This window comes from Aotus nancymaae, unplaced genomic scaffold, assembly GCF_030222135.1.
Source record: "Aotus nancymaae isolate 86718 unplaced genomic scaffold, 86718_ANA_hifiasm-v0.15.2.pri h1tg000030l, whole genome shotgun sequence".
NCBI classification, from domain to species: domain Eukaryota; kingdom Metazoa; phylum Chordata; class Mammalia; order Primates; family Aotidae; genus Aotus; species Aotus nancymaae.
This window is the reverse complement of record NW_026988443.1, coordinates 39,229,687-39,243,774: the sequence shown is the minus strand read 5'-3', so window position 1 is coordinate 39,243,774 and position 14,088 is coordinate 39,229,687. Positions and strand designations below refer to the sequence as shown.

The window sequence follows — 14,088 nt, the reverse complement described above, 5'->3', positions numbered from 1 at the left end:
AGACTCCATCTCAAATAATAATAATAATAATAATAATAATAATAATAATAATAATAAAACAAAAAACATGTAAATACTGGGACAATTAAAGCAACGAAATTACAATTTACATATTATCCATCCCCATTAACATTTCAATCAGCCTTCAGCTATGATTGATTCTTATTAAATAAAGTGAGTTATGCCTAAAGACGCTTTCTTCTTGTCAAAATCACAAGGAATGTTACACATTAATTCATAATGACCTTTATACTTATTCATACCAATTTTAACAATAGGCTAGTTAATTAGTATTTAAGTTGAGAAAAAAATCAAGTCAAATCTTTTAAATAAGTCTAAACAAAGCTAAATATACCAAATCTCTTAAGAAAATCTTTTGAGTTATACATTTGTAAAAATTATTCAACTACTAATCCCTTTTCTGGTGCAAAGAACCTCACTACTTACAAACGTAAATGTAGAAGGGAGCAAAACATTAACGAGAGAATGTTCCGATGCAAACTAAACTGTGGCAAATTTAACAAAATTGAAGCTTCTCATTAAGATCTAATTTTTAAAAGTTTTCGTGTTGTAGATTCCACAACACGCATTCATTTCAACAGTTACGAAAATCGTTTTTCAAATGAGGTCTAGTCAGATTGACTTTATCTGCAAAACAGCAACAAAACCCAGGTGCTTTTGAAGGGTTACAATTTTACTTGCCACCAGTTTTCCCAATGGCTACTTTGTTTCATTTCCCCATATTTAATACAAAAGCACACTGAGATGGTTTAAAAGTATGCAACAATTTATAGGGACTAGATGTCAACAAATTAGTAGTCTAAAGCAAGCTGGACAAATAATGTATCATGCCGATTTTTGCTCAGAATAATTATAATGGTGGAGGGGCTAGAAAGAGTGGGAGAGAGGAAGGGGAGCTTAACTCTACACGCATATCTCCCAAAAAGAGCTCTTTCTTTCCACTACAGGATTATTGTAAAGGGCTCCTAAGCTTTAGATACTGTTCAGGCAGGGTGCGTTAGTGTCAGCCTGGCTGGGATGGATTCATGCAAGGAATGTCACTCAAATGCAAGCAAAAGTACAGTCCTTGCGACTTATTTCGAGTTTTGTTTCCAACAGTAGCCTAAGGCCGCTACTCAGCGACTTCTATCTAAAAACCAGAAAATCAGCAACCCCCGCGTCATCAATCAAGCTCACAAGGAAGGCTTTTGGGGCAAGGGGGCAACAGGGCACCCTCCAATCTCTGAGGCTCGCTCCGGGCAGAGGCAACAACCTGAGCTGCTTTGGGGCTCTTGCCCTCCAGGAGACTCCCGGAGCCCCCGGGCCGCCTCCCCGGCCAGGCGCGGCGGGGAGGGCCCCACTCCACACCCCGGGCTCGCCCTGCGGTCCAGCCCCGGGGAGATTAACCCCTTCGGCGCCCCCCACGCCCTCCCCAGGCGGGGCCCGGAGCCCCCGCCCTTCTGCCTCCCCGGGACTAGGGGGTCCAGGCAACTCTGGGGAACGAAGGCGCGGCGGGCGCAGAGGCGGCGGGTGGCTCCGGCCTAGGCCCGGGCAGCGTGTCCCGGCGCCCTCCCCCACTCCCACACGCTCGCTCCGGGCAGGGTGCGGGAGCCCGCCCGCCCGCCGCGGCGTCAGCTCGCCGCGGGCTCGGGTCCCCTTCCGGCCGAAGGCGCGGGCCAGCAACTACCTGCGGACTGTGGAGGGCCATGGCGGCCCGTTTCAATGGGACTCGGCGCTCCTCCGGCTGCTCACGCTGCTTCCCCCGCCGCCGCCATCTTCTCGCCCGCACATACACACTCGCATCGGCCGCCGCGCCTGCGCACTGGCCGCGCGCCGCGGGGCGCGGGGAGGCCGGCGCGCTGCTGCGCCTGCGCGTCCGACAGGTGGGCGTGCGCCGGCTGGGCCGCGGACCTTCCCCGCCGCGTTTGGAGCTGTCGGGTCTCTGAGCCCCGCGCCCCTTGAGCGGAAGAGGCCGGGCAGCTGCACACTAGGAGCCCGCCCGGGCCTGGCTGCGGAGCCGGAAGGAGAGAGGGCAGGCAGGTGGAGGTGGCAACGCCGAGGTGCTGGCGGACCCCCGCTCCCCACCTGCTGGGGGTTACCCGGGAGCCGCCGCCTGAGGTCAGCAAGGGGCCCACGAGTCGCCCTTGGCGTTCCCTGGGCTGGGGCCTCGGGAGTGTTCGCAGAAGATCCCGGAGGAGGGTCTGGTTTATGAAGATCCCTTTGCCGCCCATTCATTCATTTGTTCCCTCTTCATTTACACCCCAAGTCCTACCCGGGCGTCTGGGCCACGCCTTTTGCTAGGCATTAAGGGAGCAAAGCAAAACAGAGGAAAACAAAACGTAGGGAGTAAAAGCACGCGTAAAGTGCTTGACGCGAGGCCTGCCAAGTAGCAAGCATTCAGCAAGTGCTACGTATTGCACACGTCCGTGCGTGTGCACAGGCAAACCAGCCTTGGGTTTGTTGGTTCATTCATTCTTCAAGAAAAAAGGGCCCCTGCCTGACTGCAGCGTTTTCCAGCCGGTGGGTCCACCCTTGGGTTCTGGCCCCTTTTCGAGCTGTGATTTCAGACAGGCGACTTCCCTTTTCTAAGCCTTGGTCTCCTCACCTGTGAATAAGACAAATCTGTCATAACGCGTAAGATTTCTGTGAGGTTCAAACTAGATTAATGTGAACACACTGGCCAAGAGAACAGTCAATAAAAATTGGCTACCGTGATTGTCATTAATAACCATTATCATTGGTTTCATTTGTTCAACAAACACCTACAGAGAGTCTACTCTTGCTAGACCCAACGCTAAGCTGAGATTAACAGGAAGATCCATTCCCACCTTACATGAAATAGGGGGCCTGGTCTCTTCATAAATAGGATGCCATGAAAAATGTAAGTGGGCCGGGCACAGTGGCTCACATCTTTAATCCCAGCACTTTGGGAGGCCGAAGTGGGCAGATCACTTGAGGTCAGGAGTTAGAAACCAGCCTGGCCTGGCCAATATGGTGAAACCCTGTCTCTACTAAAAATACAAAAATTAGCGGGTTGTAGTGGCGCACCCCTGTAGTCCCAGCTACTTGGGAGGCTGAGGGGGGGGGGATCGCTTGAACCCGGGAGGTGGAGGTCGCAGTGAGCTGAGATTGTGCCACTGCACTCCAGCCTCGGCAACAGAGCAAGTCTCTGTCTCAAAAAAAAAAAAAAGAAAGAAAGAAAGAAAAAGAAAAATATAAGTGGCAGGGAGGGGTCGTTCCAAAATAGAAGAGCTAGAAACACATAACCCAATACGATGTGTCAATCTTGCTTGGATCCTGACATGTCTTTTAAACTGGTTTTATTATTTATTTGTTGACAATCAGAGATGTTTGAATATGGATTGAATATAAGTGATCTTAGTGAATTATTGGGGTTTTTTTTTCTTTTTTTTTTTTTTTTGAGATGGAGTTTTTTTATTTTTGACAGGGTTTTACTCTGTCCTCTAGACTGGAGTGCAGTGGCATGATCTTGGCTCACTGCAGCCTCCACCTTTCGGGTTCAAGCAATTCTCCTGCCTCTTCAGCCTCCTGAGTAGCTGGGACTACAGGTGCCTGCCACCACACCCAACTAATTTTTGTATTTTTAGCCTAGATGGGGTTTCACCACATTGGTCAGGCTGGTCCTGAACTCCTGACCTCATGATCTACCACCTTGGCATCCCAAAGTGCTGGGATTACAGGCATGAGCCACTGTGCCCAGCCTGAATTATTATTACTGTTTTTTGAAATGGAGTCTCGCTCTGTTGCCCAGGCTGAGATGTACTGGTGAGATCTCAGCTCACCACAATTTCTACCTCCCTTCAAGCGATTCTCCTGCCTCAGCCTCCCAAGTAGCTGGGACTACAGGCACATGCCACCATGCCTGGCTAATTTTTGTATTTTTACTAGAGATGGGGTTTCACTGTGTTGGCCGGGCTGGTCTCGAACTCCTTACCTTGTAATCTGCCTGCCTCGGCCTCCCAAACTGCTGGGATTACAGGCATGAGCCACCACATCTGGCCCTCGGCCTGAATTATTGGTGATTTTATAGTGTAATAATGATACTGTACTCGTTGAGAGGATGTCCTTATTGTGAGGAGATGCATTCTGAAGAATTTAGGAGTGAAGACCATAGTGCCTGCAAACTATTGTTTAATGGTTCAACAAAAGATAAAATCAAATACACACATAAACATTCAGGGAGAGAAAGCAATAAGGCAAAATGTTTGCAATTGTCAGTTCCAAGTGGTGCTGTATATTTCAGCCTTTCTCTATGTTTGAAAAGTTTCATAACTAAAAATTGGGGAAAACAATACAATATAGTGTCTATGCTATGATTGTATCCATGGAGAAGTGATGTCTGCACATGGATACAAACTGGGGGGAACATGAAAACTCGCTGGTGATTTATAGTCATCTGTCTGATTTTAATCATGCAGTTACTTAAACAACAGATAAAAGTGATAATAAATAAAAGATCCCAGTCTTTATTTTCAAATAATTCACATAGATATTAACACATGTCTTCAATACAAACAAATAGATGTTAAAAGGAAGACACAAACAAGCACTAAGGCCTGCAGTGCTCAGCAGACCCTGGTGATACACTGCAGCTGTGTTCCCACCCAAATCCCACCTTGAATCGTAACGATCTCCACGCATCAACAGTGGCGCCAAATGGACATAATGGAATCATTGGCGTGGTTTTCCCCCATATTGTTCTCATGGTGGTGAATGAGTCTCATGAGATCCAATGTTGTGTGTGTGTGTGTGTGTGTGTGTGTGTGTGTAGTTTTTTGTTTGTTTAGTTTTTTTTTTTCTTTTTGAGACAGTCTTGCTCTGTCGCCCAGGCTGGAGTGCAGTGGCACCATCTCAGCTCACCACAACGTCCACCTCCTGGATTCAAGTGATTCTCCTGTCTCAGCCTTCAGAGTAGGTGGGACTACAGGCATGTGATACCACTCCAGGCTAATTTTTGTATTTTTAGTAGAAATGGGGCTTCACACACACACAAAAAGAAAAAGAAACGGGGCTTCACCATGTTGGTCAGAGTGATCTTGAACTCCTGACCTCAAGCAATCCTCCTGCCTCAGCCTCCCAAAGTGCTAGGATTACACGCATGAGCCACTGAGCCACTTATGGTTTTATAAGCAGGAGTTCTCCTGCACAAGCTGTCTTGACTACTGCCATGTTAGACGTGCCTTTGCTCCTCATTCGCCTTCCACCATGATTGTGAGGCCTCCCCAGCCATGTGGAGCTGTGAGTCCATTAAAACTCTTTCCTTTATAAATTACCCAGCCTTGGGTATGTCTTTATTAGCAGAGTGACAATAAACTAATACACCTGGTTTCTCCCACGAGTCTAGGGATAGTGGCCCAGGTCTGGGAGTCAAGAAAGGCTCAAGTTCAAATCTGGAATCCCCCACTCACTGGCTGTGTGAACCTGGGAAAGTTACCTAAGTTTTCCATGGATCTTTTGTAGAAGGTTATGTGATGGGCAGAAAAACGCCCCCCACTCAAAGATGTTCATGCCCCAACCCCAGAACCTGTGAATATATTACTTTACATGGCAAAAGGAACATTGCAGACATGGTAATGTTAAGGGCCTTGAGATGGGTTAACCTGGGAAATAATCTAATTATGACTGGTGGGTCCCATGTAATTACAAGGGTCCTTATGAGGGAAAGAAGGAGGGGCAAGAGAGTCAGGTCACAAGGAGATGTGAAAATAGAAGCAGCAAGAGAGAGGGAGAGATTTGAAGATGCTACACTACCGGTTTTGAAAACAGAGGAAGGTGCCACCAGCCAAGGAATGTGGGTGACCTCTAGGAGCTGGACAAGGACAAACATTTTCTTCTAGAGCTTCCAGAAGGAACATAGCCCATAGCCTTCCTTACACCTTGATATAGGCCTGTAAGTCTTCTGAGCTACAGAACTTTAAAACAAAAAACCTGTGTTGATTTAAGCCAGTGAATTTTGTGATTTGTTCCAGCAACAATAGGAAACTGACGGGGGAAGTAACACCACCTGTTCTATAAGCCTGTTGCCAGGAGAAAATGAAGTAATGGAGCTAGCACGTGGAGTGTGCTGCCTGGTGCTTTTATTTATTAATTTTTAATTTTTATTTATTTATTTATTTATTTTTTGATGGAGTTTCACTCTGTTACCCAGGCTGAAGTATAGCAGCGCAATCTTGGCTCACTACAACCTCCGCCTCCCAGGTTCAAACTATTCTCCTGCTTCAGCCACCCAAGTAGCTGGCATTACAGGCATGCACCACTACGCCCAGCTAAGTTTTGTATTTTTAGTAGAGACAGGGTTTCACCATGTTGGCCAGGCTGGTCTCGAACTCCTGACCTCAAGTGATCCACTTGCCTCAACCTCCCAAGGTGCTGGGATTACAGGCAGGAGCTACTTTGCCCGTTGCCTGGTGCTTTTAAACTGCCATTCAACAAATGGTAAGGGAGTTTTTCTCATTGTCCAGGTTGGGAATAAGGCTTCCCAGGGAGGTAATATTTGAGATAGATCTTGATGGGTAGGTGTTTCCCAAGAGTTCTTTTCTCAAACTCTGAAAGTATAAAGGAATGCCACTAATTGTGTAGCCTTAAGCAAGTACCTAACGTCTCAGGACCTCAGTTTCCTCATCTACAAAATGGGAGAAATAATACCTCCCAGAGATACTGTGAAAAGGAACATGCTAAGATAACAGATGCAAATTGCTTAGCAAGATGTCCGGCATACATCAAGAGCTTAATAAATGGTGAAAATTGTCGTCATTATTCCCAGAGTCCTTAGAAGGAAAGGTGAGGTTTGAACAGGAAGGGCTTAGTGCATTTGACGGCATTGATTGCCAATCATAAAATTCAAGCTTTCTTTCAAACAAAAATTAGAATTTGGGGACACTTGTATCCGCCATTGTGAGTTGGACAGCTACCCAATTCTTAAAGACTTTTCTGATGAGAGTGGTGATAATAGTAACAAATGAAACTTTTTTTCAACTTTTGGATTCAGGAGGTACACGAGCGGGTTTGTGACGTGGGTATACTGCATGATGCTGAGGTCTGGGGTAGGAATGATCTTGCCGCCGAGGTACTAAGCGTAGGACCCAATGGTCAGTTTTTCAACCCTTGCCACCCTCTGTCCCTCCCGCTTCGAGTAGTCCCTAGTGCCTGTCGTTGCCGTCTTTATGTCTGTAATCAAAAATAAATAGAGAGAGACAATGCTTCAACATTTTGAAGGTGTGCATAACTCAGTGAATCAATGTTTTCCAAATGACTGGTGTTATAAAATTACGCATGAGTAAAAGATCCATTCAAACTGTAAGATAGGCCAGCAGGGCCAGGCGCAATGGCTAATGCCTGTAATCCCAGGCTAGTCTCACTCCTGAGCTCAAGCAATCCTCCCTCCTCAATCTCCCTCCATGCTGAGATTACAGGTGTGAGCTGCCGCTCCAGGCCCAGACTTATAAAAATTTGCAAAAATATAAAATAATGCCACTCCTATCACCAAAATGTTTTGTTTTGGAGTATAGTTGTTTTTCATTTAAAAGATGTTATTTATGTGTATATATTTTTTATTTTTATTTATGTATTATATTTTAAATAAATTGATATTATTTTGTAATGTTTCCGTTTTTATTTCTACTATGGTAAACAACAACAGATACAACTCACAAAAACAGCAATAATTTTTTTCTGTTTTTCATTTAATTCTTTATCCTTGCCAACGGGAGGTCATCCCAACAAATTTTTTTTTCTTTTTTGAGATGGAGTCTCACACTGTCGCCTGGGCTGGAGTACAGTGGCACGATTTGGCTCACTGCAACCTCCGACTCCCAGTTCAAGCAATTCTCCTGTCTCAGTCTCCCGAGTAGCTGGGATTACAGGCACCCACCACTGCATCCAACTAATTTTTTGTATTTGTTTGGTAGAGACGAGATTTCACTATGTTGGCCAGGCTGGTCTCAAACTCCTGACCTCACGATCCACCCACCACGGCCTCCCCAAGTGCTGAGATTACAGGCGTGAGCCACTGCACCCGGCCTGAAAAGACATGTTTGAGACAATTTAGAGACTGTAGGTGAGGCCAGATAAATATCAAGGAAGTACCAATACATGTGTTAGGTATAATCATGACATTGTGGGCTTTTTTGGGTTTTTTGTTTATATGTTTGTTTTGAGACGGAGTCTTGCCATCGCCAGGCTGGAGTGCAGTGGCGCGATCTCAGCTCACTGCAACCTCCACCTCCCGATTCTCCTGCCTTAGCCTCCTGAGTAGCTGGGGCTACATGAACACTACCAAGCCCAGCTAATTTTTGTATTTTTTGTAGAGTCGGGGTTTCATCATGTTGGCAGGATAGTCTAGATCTCTTGACCTTGTGAGCCGCCCACCTCGGCCTCCCAAAGTGCTGAGATTACAGGTGAGAGCCACCGCGCCTGGCCGATACCATGGTTTTTTTTTTTTTTTTTTTTTTTTTTGAGACGGAGTTTCACTCTTGATACCCAGGCTGGAGTGCAATGGCGCGATCTCGGCTCACCACAACCTCCGCCTCCTGGGTTCAGGCAATTCTCCTGCCTCAGCTTCCTGAGTAGCTGGGATTACAGACACGCGCCACCATGCCCAGCTAATTTTTTGTATTAGTAGAGACGGGGTTTCACCATGTTGACCAGGATGGTCTCGATCTCTTGACCTCGTGATCCACCCGCCTCGGCCTCCCAAAGTGCTGGGATTACAGGCTTGAGCCACTGCGCCCGGCCTACCATGGTTTTTATATAAGAAAATCTTCCTGGTTTTAAGAGATGTACTCTGAAATATGTAGAGAATGAAATCATATGAGGTATGGGATTTGCATTAAAGTATCTGAGGACATAGGAAGAAAAAAGGAATTGACAAAGTGAACATTGCCAAATTGGTAGCTATTGAATCTGATTTATGGGTGCCTTTGTTAGTCCCAGGCCTCCAAGAAGCAGGGACCAAGAGGTGGAAGAAGGAAAAGGCCCAGGAGGGAAAGAGGAGGGGTAGGCAGAGATGCCAGACTGTCCGGCGGGCTGTGGGGCTGGCCCCTGCAGAGGAGAGCGGGAAGGCAGACGGCTGGGAAAAAGAGGCTTTTACTGTAGGGCAGTTTTCTAAAAGTTTCAGTAAGGCCATCAGGAGTCCTTGGGACACAACTGCACATAAGAGTAGTCCCATATGTCCCAGAAAAGAACCAGCCTAGTCGCTGTTTCCTGTGGCTGCTGTCATAACCACAAACTAGAAGGTTTAAAGCAACACAAGTGTATTCTCACAGCTCTGGAGGTCAGAGTCCAAAACCCGCTCCCTCTGGAGGCGCCGGGGAGGACGCTGCTGCGGGACGTCTCCCGGCTTCTGGTGCAGCCGGCCACCCTTGGCGATCCTCAGCTTGTCGCATCGTGGCTCCCGTCTCTGTCTCTGTTCCTGTCTTCACATGCCTGCGTTCCTGTTTGGCTCTGTCTGCCATGTAGTAAAACCAACACAGACAATTTTCCCTCCAGAGCTGAATCAAATTTCAGGTGGTCCATGGGAGCCCTGAATTACAGCTGGCTCTGCAGGGATGTGTTATCTGAAATCTGTTTATTGTTAAACACCAACATCAAAGTCAGCTCAGCAACCTGCCCTAGGAAGGAGTGGGGACCTGTGGAGGAAGCACACAGCCCTGCCTCTCACCTGAGCCTCGCTAGCTCGGATCTCCGCTCTCTCGTCGAAGGCCTGTTGAATGGACTAGACCCCCCTCGTTTTTGTTGTTGTTCTTCTAATTCTTTTGCTCTCTCTTTTATTTTTGGTGGCAGAACTCAGAGAGCTAATGTCTCTTCTTGAGTAACGATCTATATAACGCAGTTCCTCGCTTAGGAATTCTACTCATTTCCCTTGTCTCTGCCCCTGCCCAGACGATGGACCAAATTTAGGCACCACCATCTTCAAAGGCTTTGGCCAGGAGAAAAAACTCCTTAAGAAAGGGAGTAAGGCCAAGCACGGTGGCTCACACCTATAATCCCAGAACTTGGGGAGGCTGAGGCGGGCAGATCACAAGGTCAGGAGTTTGAGACCAGCCTGGCCAACATGGTGAAACTCTGTCTCTACTATAAATACAAAAATAGCCAGGCATGGTGGTGGGCACCTGTAATCCCCGCTACTCAGAAGTCTGAGGCAGGAGAATTGCTTGAAACTGGAAGGCAGAGGTTGCAATGAGCTGAGATGGCACCACTGCCCTCTAGCCTGGGCAACAAGAGTGAAACTCCATCTCAAAAAAAAAAAGAAGGGAGAGTAAGAATAAAATAAAAGACACATTATTGATCTAGATTCCATTCTTTCTTTCTTTTTTTTTTTTTTTGAGATGGAGTTTCACTCTTGTTACCCAGGCTGGAGTGCAATGGCGCGATCTCGGCTCACTGCAACCTCCACCTCCTGGGTTCAGGCAATTCTCCTGCCTCAGCCTCCTGAGTAGCTGGGATTACAGGTACGTGCCACCATGCCCAGCTAATTTTTTGTACTTTTAGTAGAGACGGGGTTTCACCATGTTGACCAGGATGGTCTCGATCTCTTGACCTCATGATCCACCCACCTCGGCCTCCCAAAGTGCTGGAATTACAGGTGTGAGCCACCGCGCCCAGTCCTCTTTTTTTTTTTAAACAGGGTCTCACTCTGTCACCCAAGCAGGAGTGCAGTGGTGCCATCTCAGCTCACTGCGATCTCTATCTCCTGGGCTCAAGTGATTCTTGTGCCTCAATCTCCAAAGTAGCTGAGACTACAGACACAGGCTACCACACCCACCTAATTTTGTTTACTTTTTGTAGAGACAAGGTCTCACTATGTTGCCCAGGCTGTTCTTGAACTCCTGGACTCAAGTGATCTACCTACCTAGGCCTCCCAAAGTGCTGGGATTACAGGCATGAGCCACTGTGCCTGCCTGGATTACATTCTTAATTCAGTCCCCAAGTCACTCTAAGACCTTGGAGAAATCACTAATTTTCTGTAACTCGGTTCCTACGTAAGGAAGAAAGCCCTGTTTGTCCTGCATGCTACTCAATCCTGAGTAGACACTGAGATCAGCAGAGACGATGAAGGTGACGGCAACCTCAGTCATGTGAAATGATACACAATGTGTTCGTATTATCAATGAGTTGAAATGGTGACATTATTATTTAATGCTCCTTCATTGTTCTTGATCCAGTCACCCTTACAAAGCCTTCCTTTTCCCACTTATCCGAGAATTTCTTGTTTTTCATCAATTTTCATGTTATGTAGGTTTCTTCCGTCTTTGCCAGACCACCCAGGGAAAAAGAGCATTCTTTGAATCTCAGTTAGCCTACAAAAAAAAAGTATATTTTTCTACTCTAAAGGCAAGTTGATTATTTTAACAGAATTATACAATTTTGAAGAAAAAATAATCCATGACTCTGACCCCAGCATTCTAGCACAAACACTGATTGTTTGATTTTGTAAAGCTTGTTGTTATCATGGATGTGATGGGAATTTACAAAGTAGACTCTGGAGTCCCAGGGTCTGAGCTCTGTTCCCAGCGCTTCCACTTAGCAGCAGGTAAGCTGTGGGCAAGGCTGCTCCTGGAAGCCTTTTCTTCGTTTGTGGCGTGGGGGTATTGATGCCTTTCTAACAGGTCATTGTCAGGATTAAGTGAGATGGTGTACGTCAGCTACGGTAGGGTAAACTGAGGTACGTGGAGAAACGTCAGCAAAGTTACCCCAAGAAGCCAATCACTACTGAGGGACCCTCCAGAGGGTGTGGCATAGAGGAATGGAGAGAAGGGTGATCCAGAAAAACCAGGGTAGTTCACCCAGCACCTCCAAGGTGCAGGGGTGGAGTTGCAGCTGAGTTTCCAGGGAGAGCCAGGGAGTCTTGGCAGAGATGGCACTAGCTAATTGGGCAGGGGTCTGGTCATATAATAATGTGAACCATTTACTGAGCGTTGTCTGTCAGGCACTCAGATTAAACCCTTTATATGCATCACTTTACTCGTATTTATTCATTTGACAAAAGCGTGGTGAGCAGGTGAGGCATGGGGGCTCGTGCCTGTAATCCCAGCACTATGGGTGGCCGAGGCAGGTGGATAACAAAGTCAAGAGATTAAGACCATCCTGGCCAAAAACCCCATCTCTACTAAAAATTAAAAAATAAATAAATAAATTAGCTGGGTGTGGTGGTGCGTGCCTGTAGTCCCAGCTACTCTAGAGGCTGAGGCACAAGAAGACCATCCCACTGCACTCCAGCCTGGTGACACAGTGAGACTCTGTCTCAGAAGAAAAAAAAAAGAAGTGTGGTGAGCTCCTACTATACGGAAATATTAGATGCCAAAGATATGAGGGTGAATTGAACAAAGCGCATACGCTGTAGCGCCACTGCTTTGGTCTTTCTCCGTTGTCATGTGCCTGCTTTCCTGTTTGGCTCTGTCTCTACGTCATGTAATAAAACCAGCAGAGACAATTTTTCCTCCAGAGCTGAATCAGATTTCAGGTGGTCCATTTAAGCCCTGAATTACGGCTCACTCTGTGCAGATGTGTTATCTGAAATCTGTTTATTATTAACAGCAACATCGAACTCAGCTCAGCAACCTGCCTTAGGAGGGAGGGAGGACACATGGAGGGAACAAAGATCCCTGCCTGTAAACTAAGGAACGAGGAGGGACAGGAGCAGACAGAGGTTTGAACAGGATCGCTCTGGCTGCAGCACGCAGAGTAGCCTGGGAGGAATAAGGGTGAAACAGTAGGATATTGCACTTAATAGGATGTTACGAGAATCTCTGCCGGTAAACTGAGAATGTACATAGTATGTATATAAATGTGGACATAGACAGATTCTATGTGCCTGTTTTAGTCCATTTTCATACTGCTATGAAGAAATACCTGAGACTGGGTAATTTATAAAGAAAAAGAGGTTTAGACTGGGCGCGTTTGCTCACGCCTGTAATCCCAGCACTTTGGGAGGCTGAGGTGGGTGGAGATCACCTGAGGTCAGGAGTTCGAGACCAGCCTGGCCAACATGGCAAAACTCCATCTCTACTAAAAATACAAAAATTATCCATACATGGTGACGCATGCCTAAAATCCCAGCTCCTCAGGAAGCTGAGGCAGGAGAGTTGCTTGAACTGAGAGAGCGGAGGTTGCAGTGAGCTGAAATAGATCACACCACTGCACTCTAGCCTGGGCGACAGAGTGAAACTCCATCTCAAAAAATAAAGAAGAAAGGAAGAAAGAGAGAGAGGGAGGGAGGGAGGGAAGGAGGGAGGGAGGAAGGAAGGAAAGAAGGAAGGAAGGGAAGAAAGAAAGGAAGGAAGGAAAGAAAGAAAAGCAGGTTTGGAAAGGTCTCATAATCACGGTGGAAGGTGAAGGAGAAGCAAAGTCACGTCTTACATGGTGGCAGGAAAGAGAGCATGTGCAAGGGAACTGCCCTTTATAAAACCATCAGATCTCATGAAACTTATTCACTGTGATGAGAACAGCACAGGAAGAACCCACCCCCATGATTCAGTTACCTCCCACTGCATCCCTCCCAGGACACACTGGAATTATGGGAGCTACAATCCAAGATGAGAGTTGGGTGGGGACACAGACAAACCGTATCAATGCACATATATACACCTTGCTCTCGGCACATACTGTTAGACGGGTAGCTTGTTTGTTTCCAGCATCACCATCATTGAGAGCACTGCCGTGAAGTGTTTATTTCTTAACTGACCTTTCCCTGACTTTATTATATTAAGTAAATAACTAAGCAATGACTTGGCGGATGGTGAGCCTTTTACATCTTAGTTGGGGCAACCCCCAAGAGTTTCCCTACAGCTGTCACTGCTCAGAAAGGAGGCCACTTAATGCTAATGAAATTGAGCAGGAGATTTTTTTTTTTTTTTTTTTTTTTTTTGGTCCTATCATACACTGGTGAGTCAAAGCCACAGGGTTTTCTGGGTCTGCCCTAACGATCATGACCTTGCTCTGGGGAAGTGCGGATCACGTAGGTCTTGCTTTCCATTGTAGCCTTAATGCAAGGCATGATCTCTGACATGTGATGACAGCTCAACTAATATTTGATGAATTAGTCATAAGCTGAGGCCCCAAAGAACATTC

General features: G+C 46.6%; 1 protein-coding gene across 1 annotated transcript in view; it reads right to left on the bottom strand.

Moving 5' to 3' along the window:
- Nucleotides 1-1,791, bottom strand: part of USP10 (ubiquitin specific peptidase 10) — an 82,735-nt gene extending 80,944 nt beyond the window's left edge. The window contains exon 1 of the mRNA XM_021671040.2: nt 1,688-1,791. Coding sequence (XP_021526715.1) covers nt 1,688-1,708 — 21 coding nt within the window. The 5' untranslated portion in view covers nt 1,709-1,791. The remainder of the gene's footprint in view (nt 1-1,687) is intronic.
- Between the last annotated feature and the right edge of the window lie 12,297 nt (nt 1,792-14,088).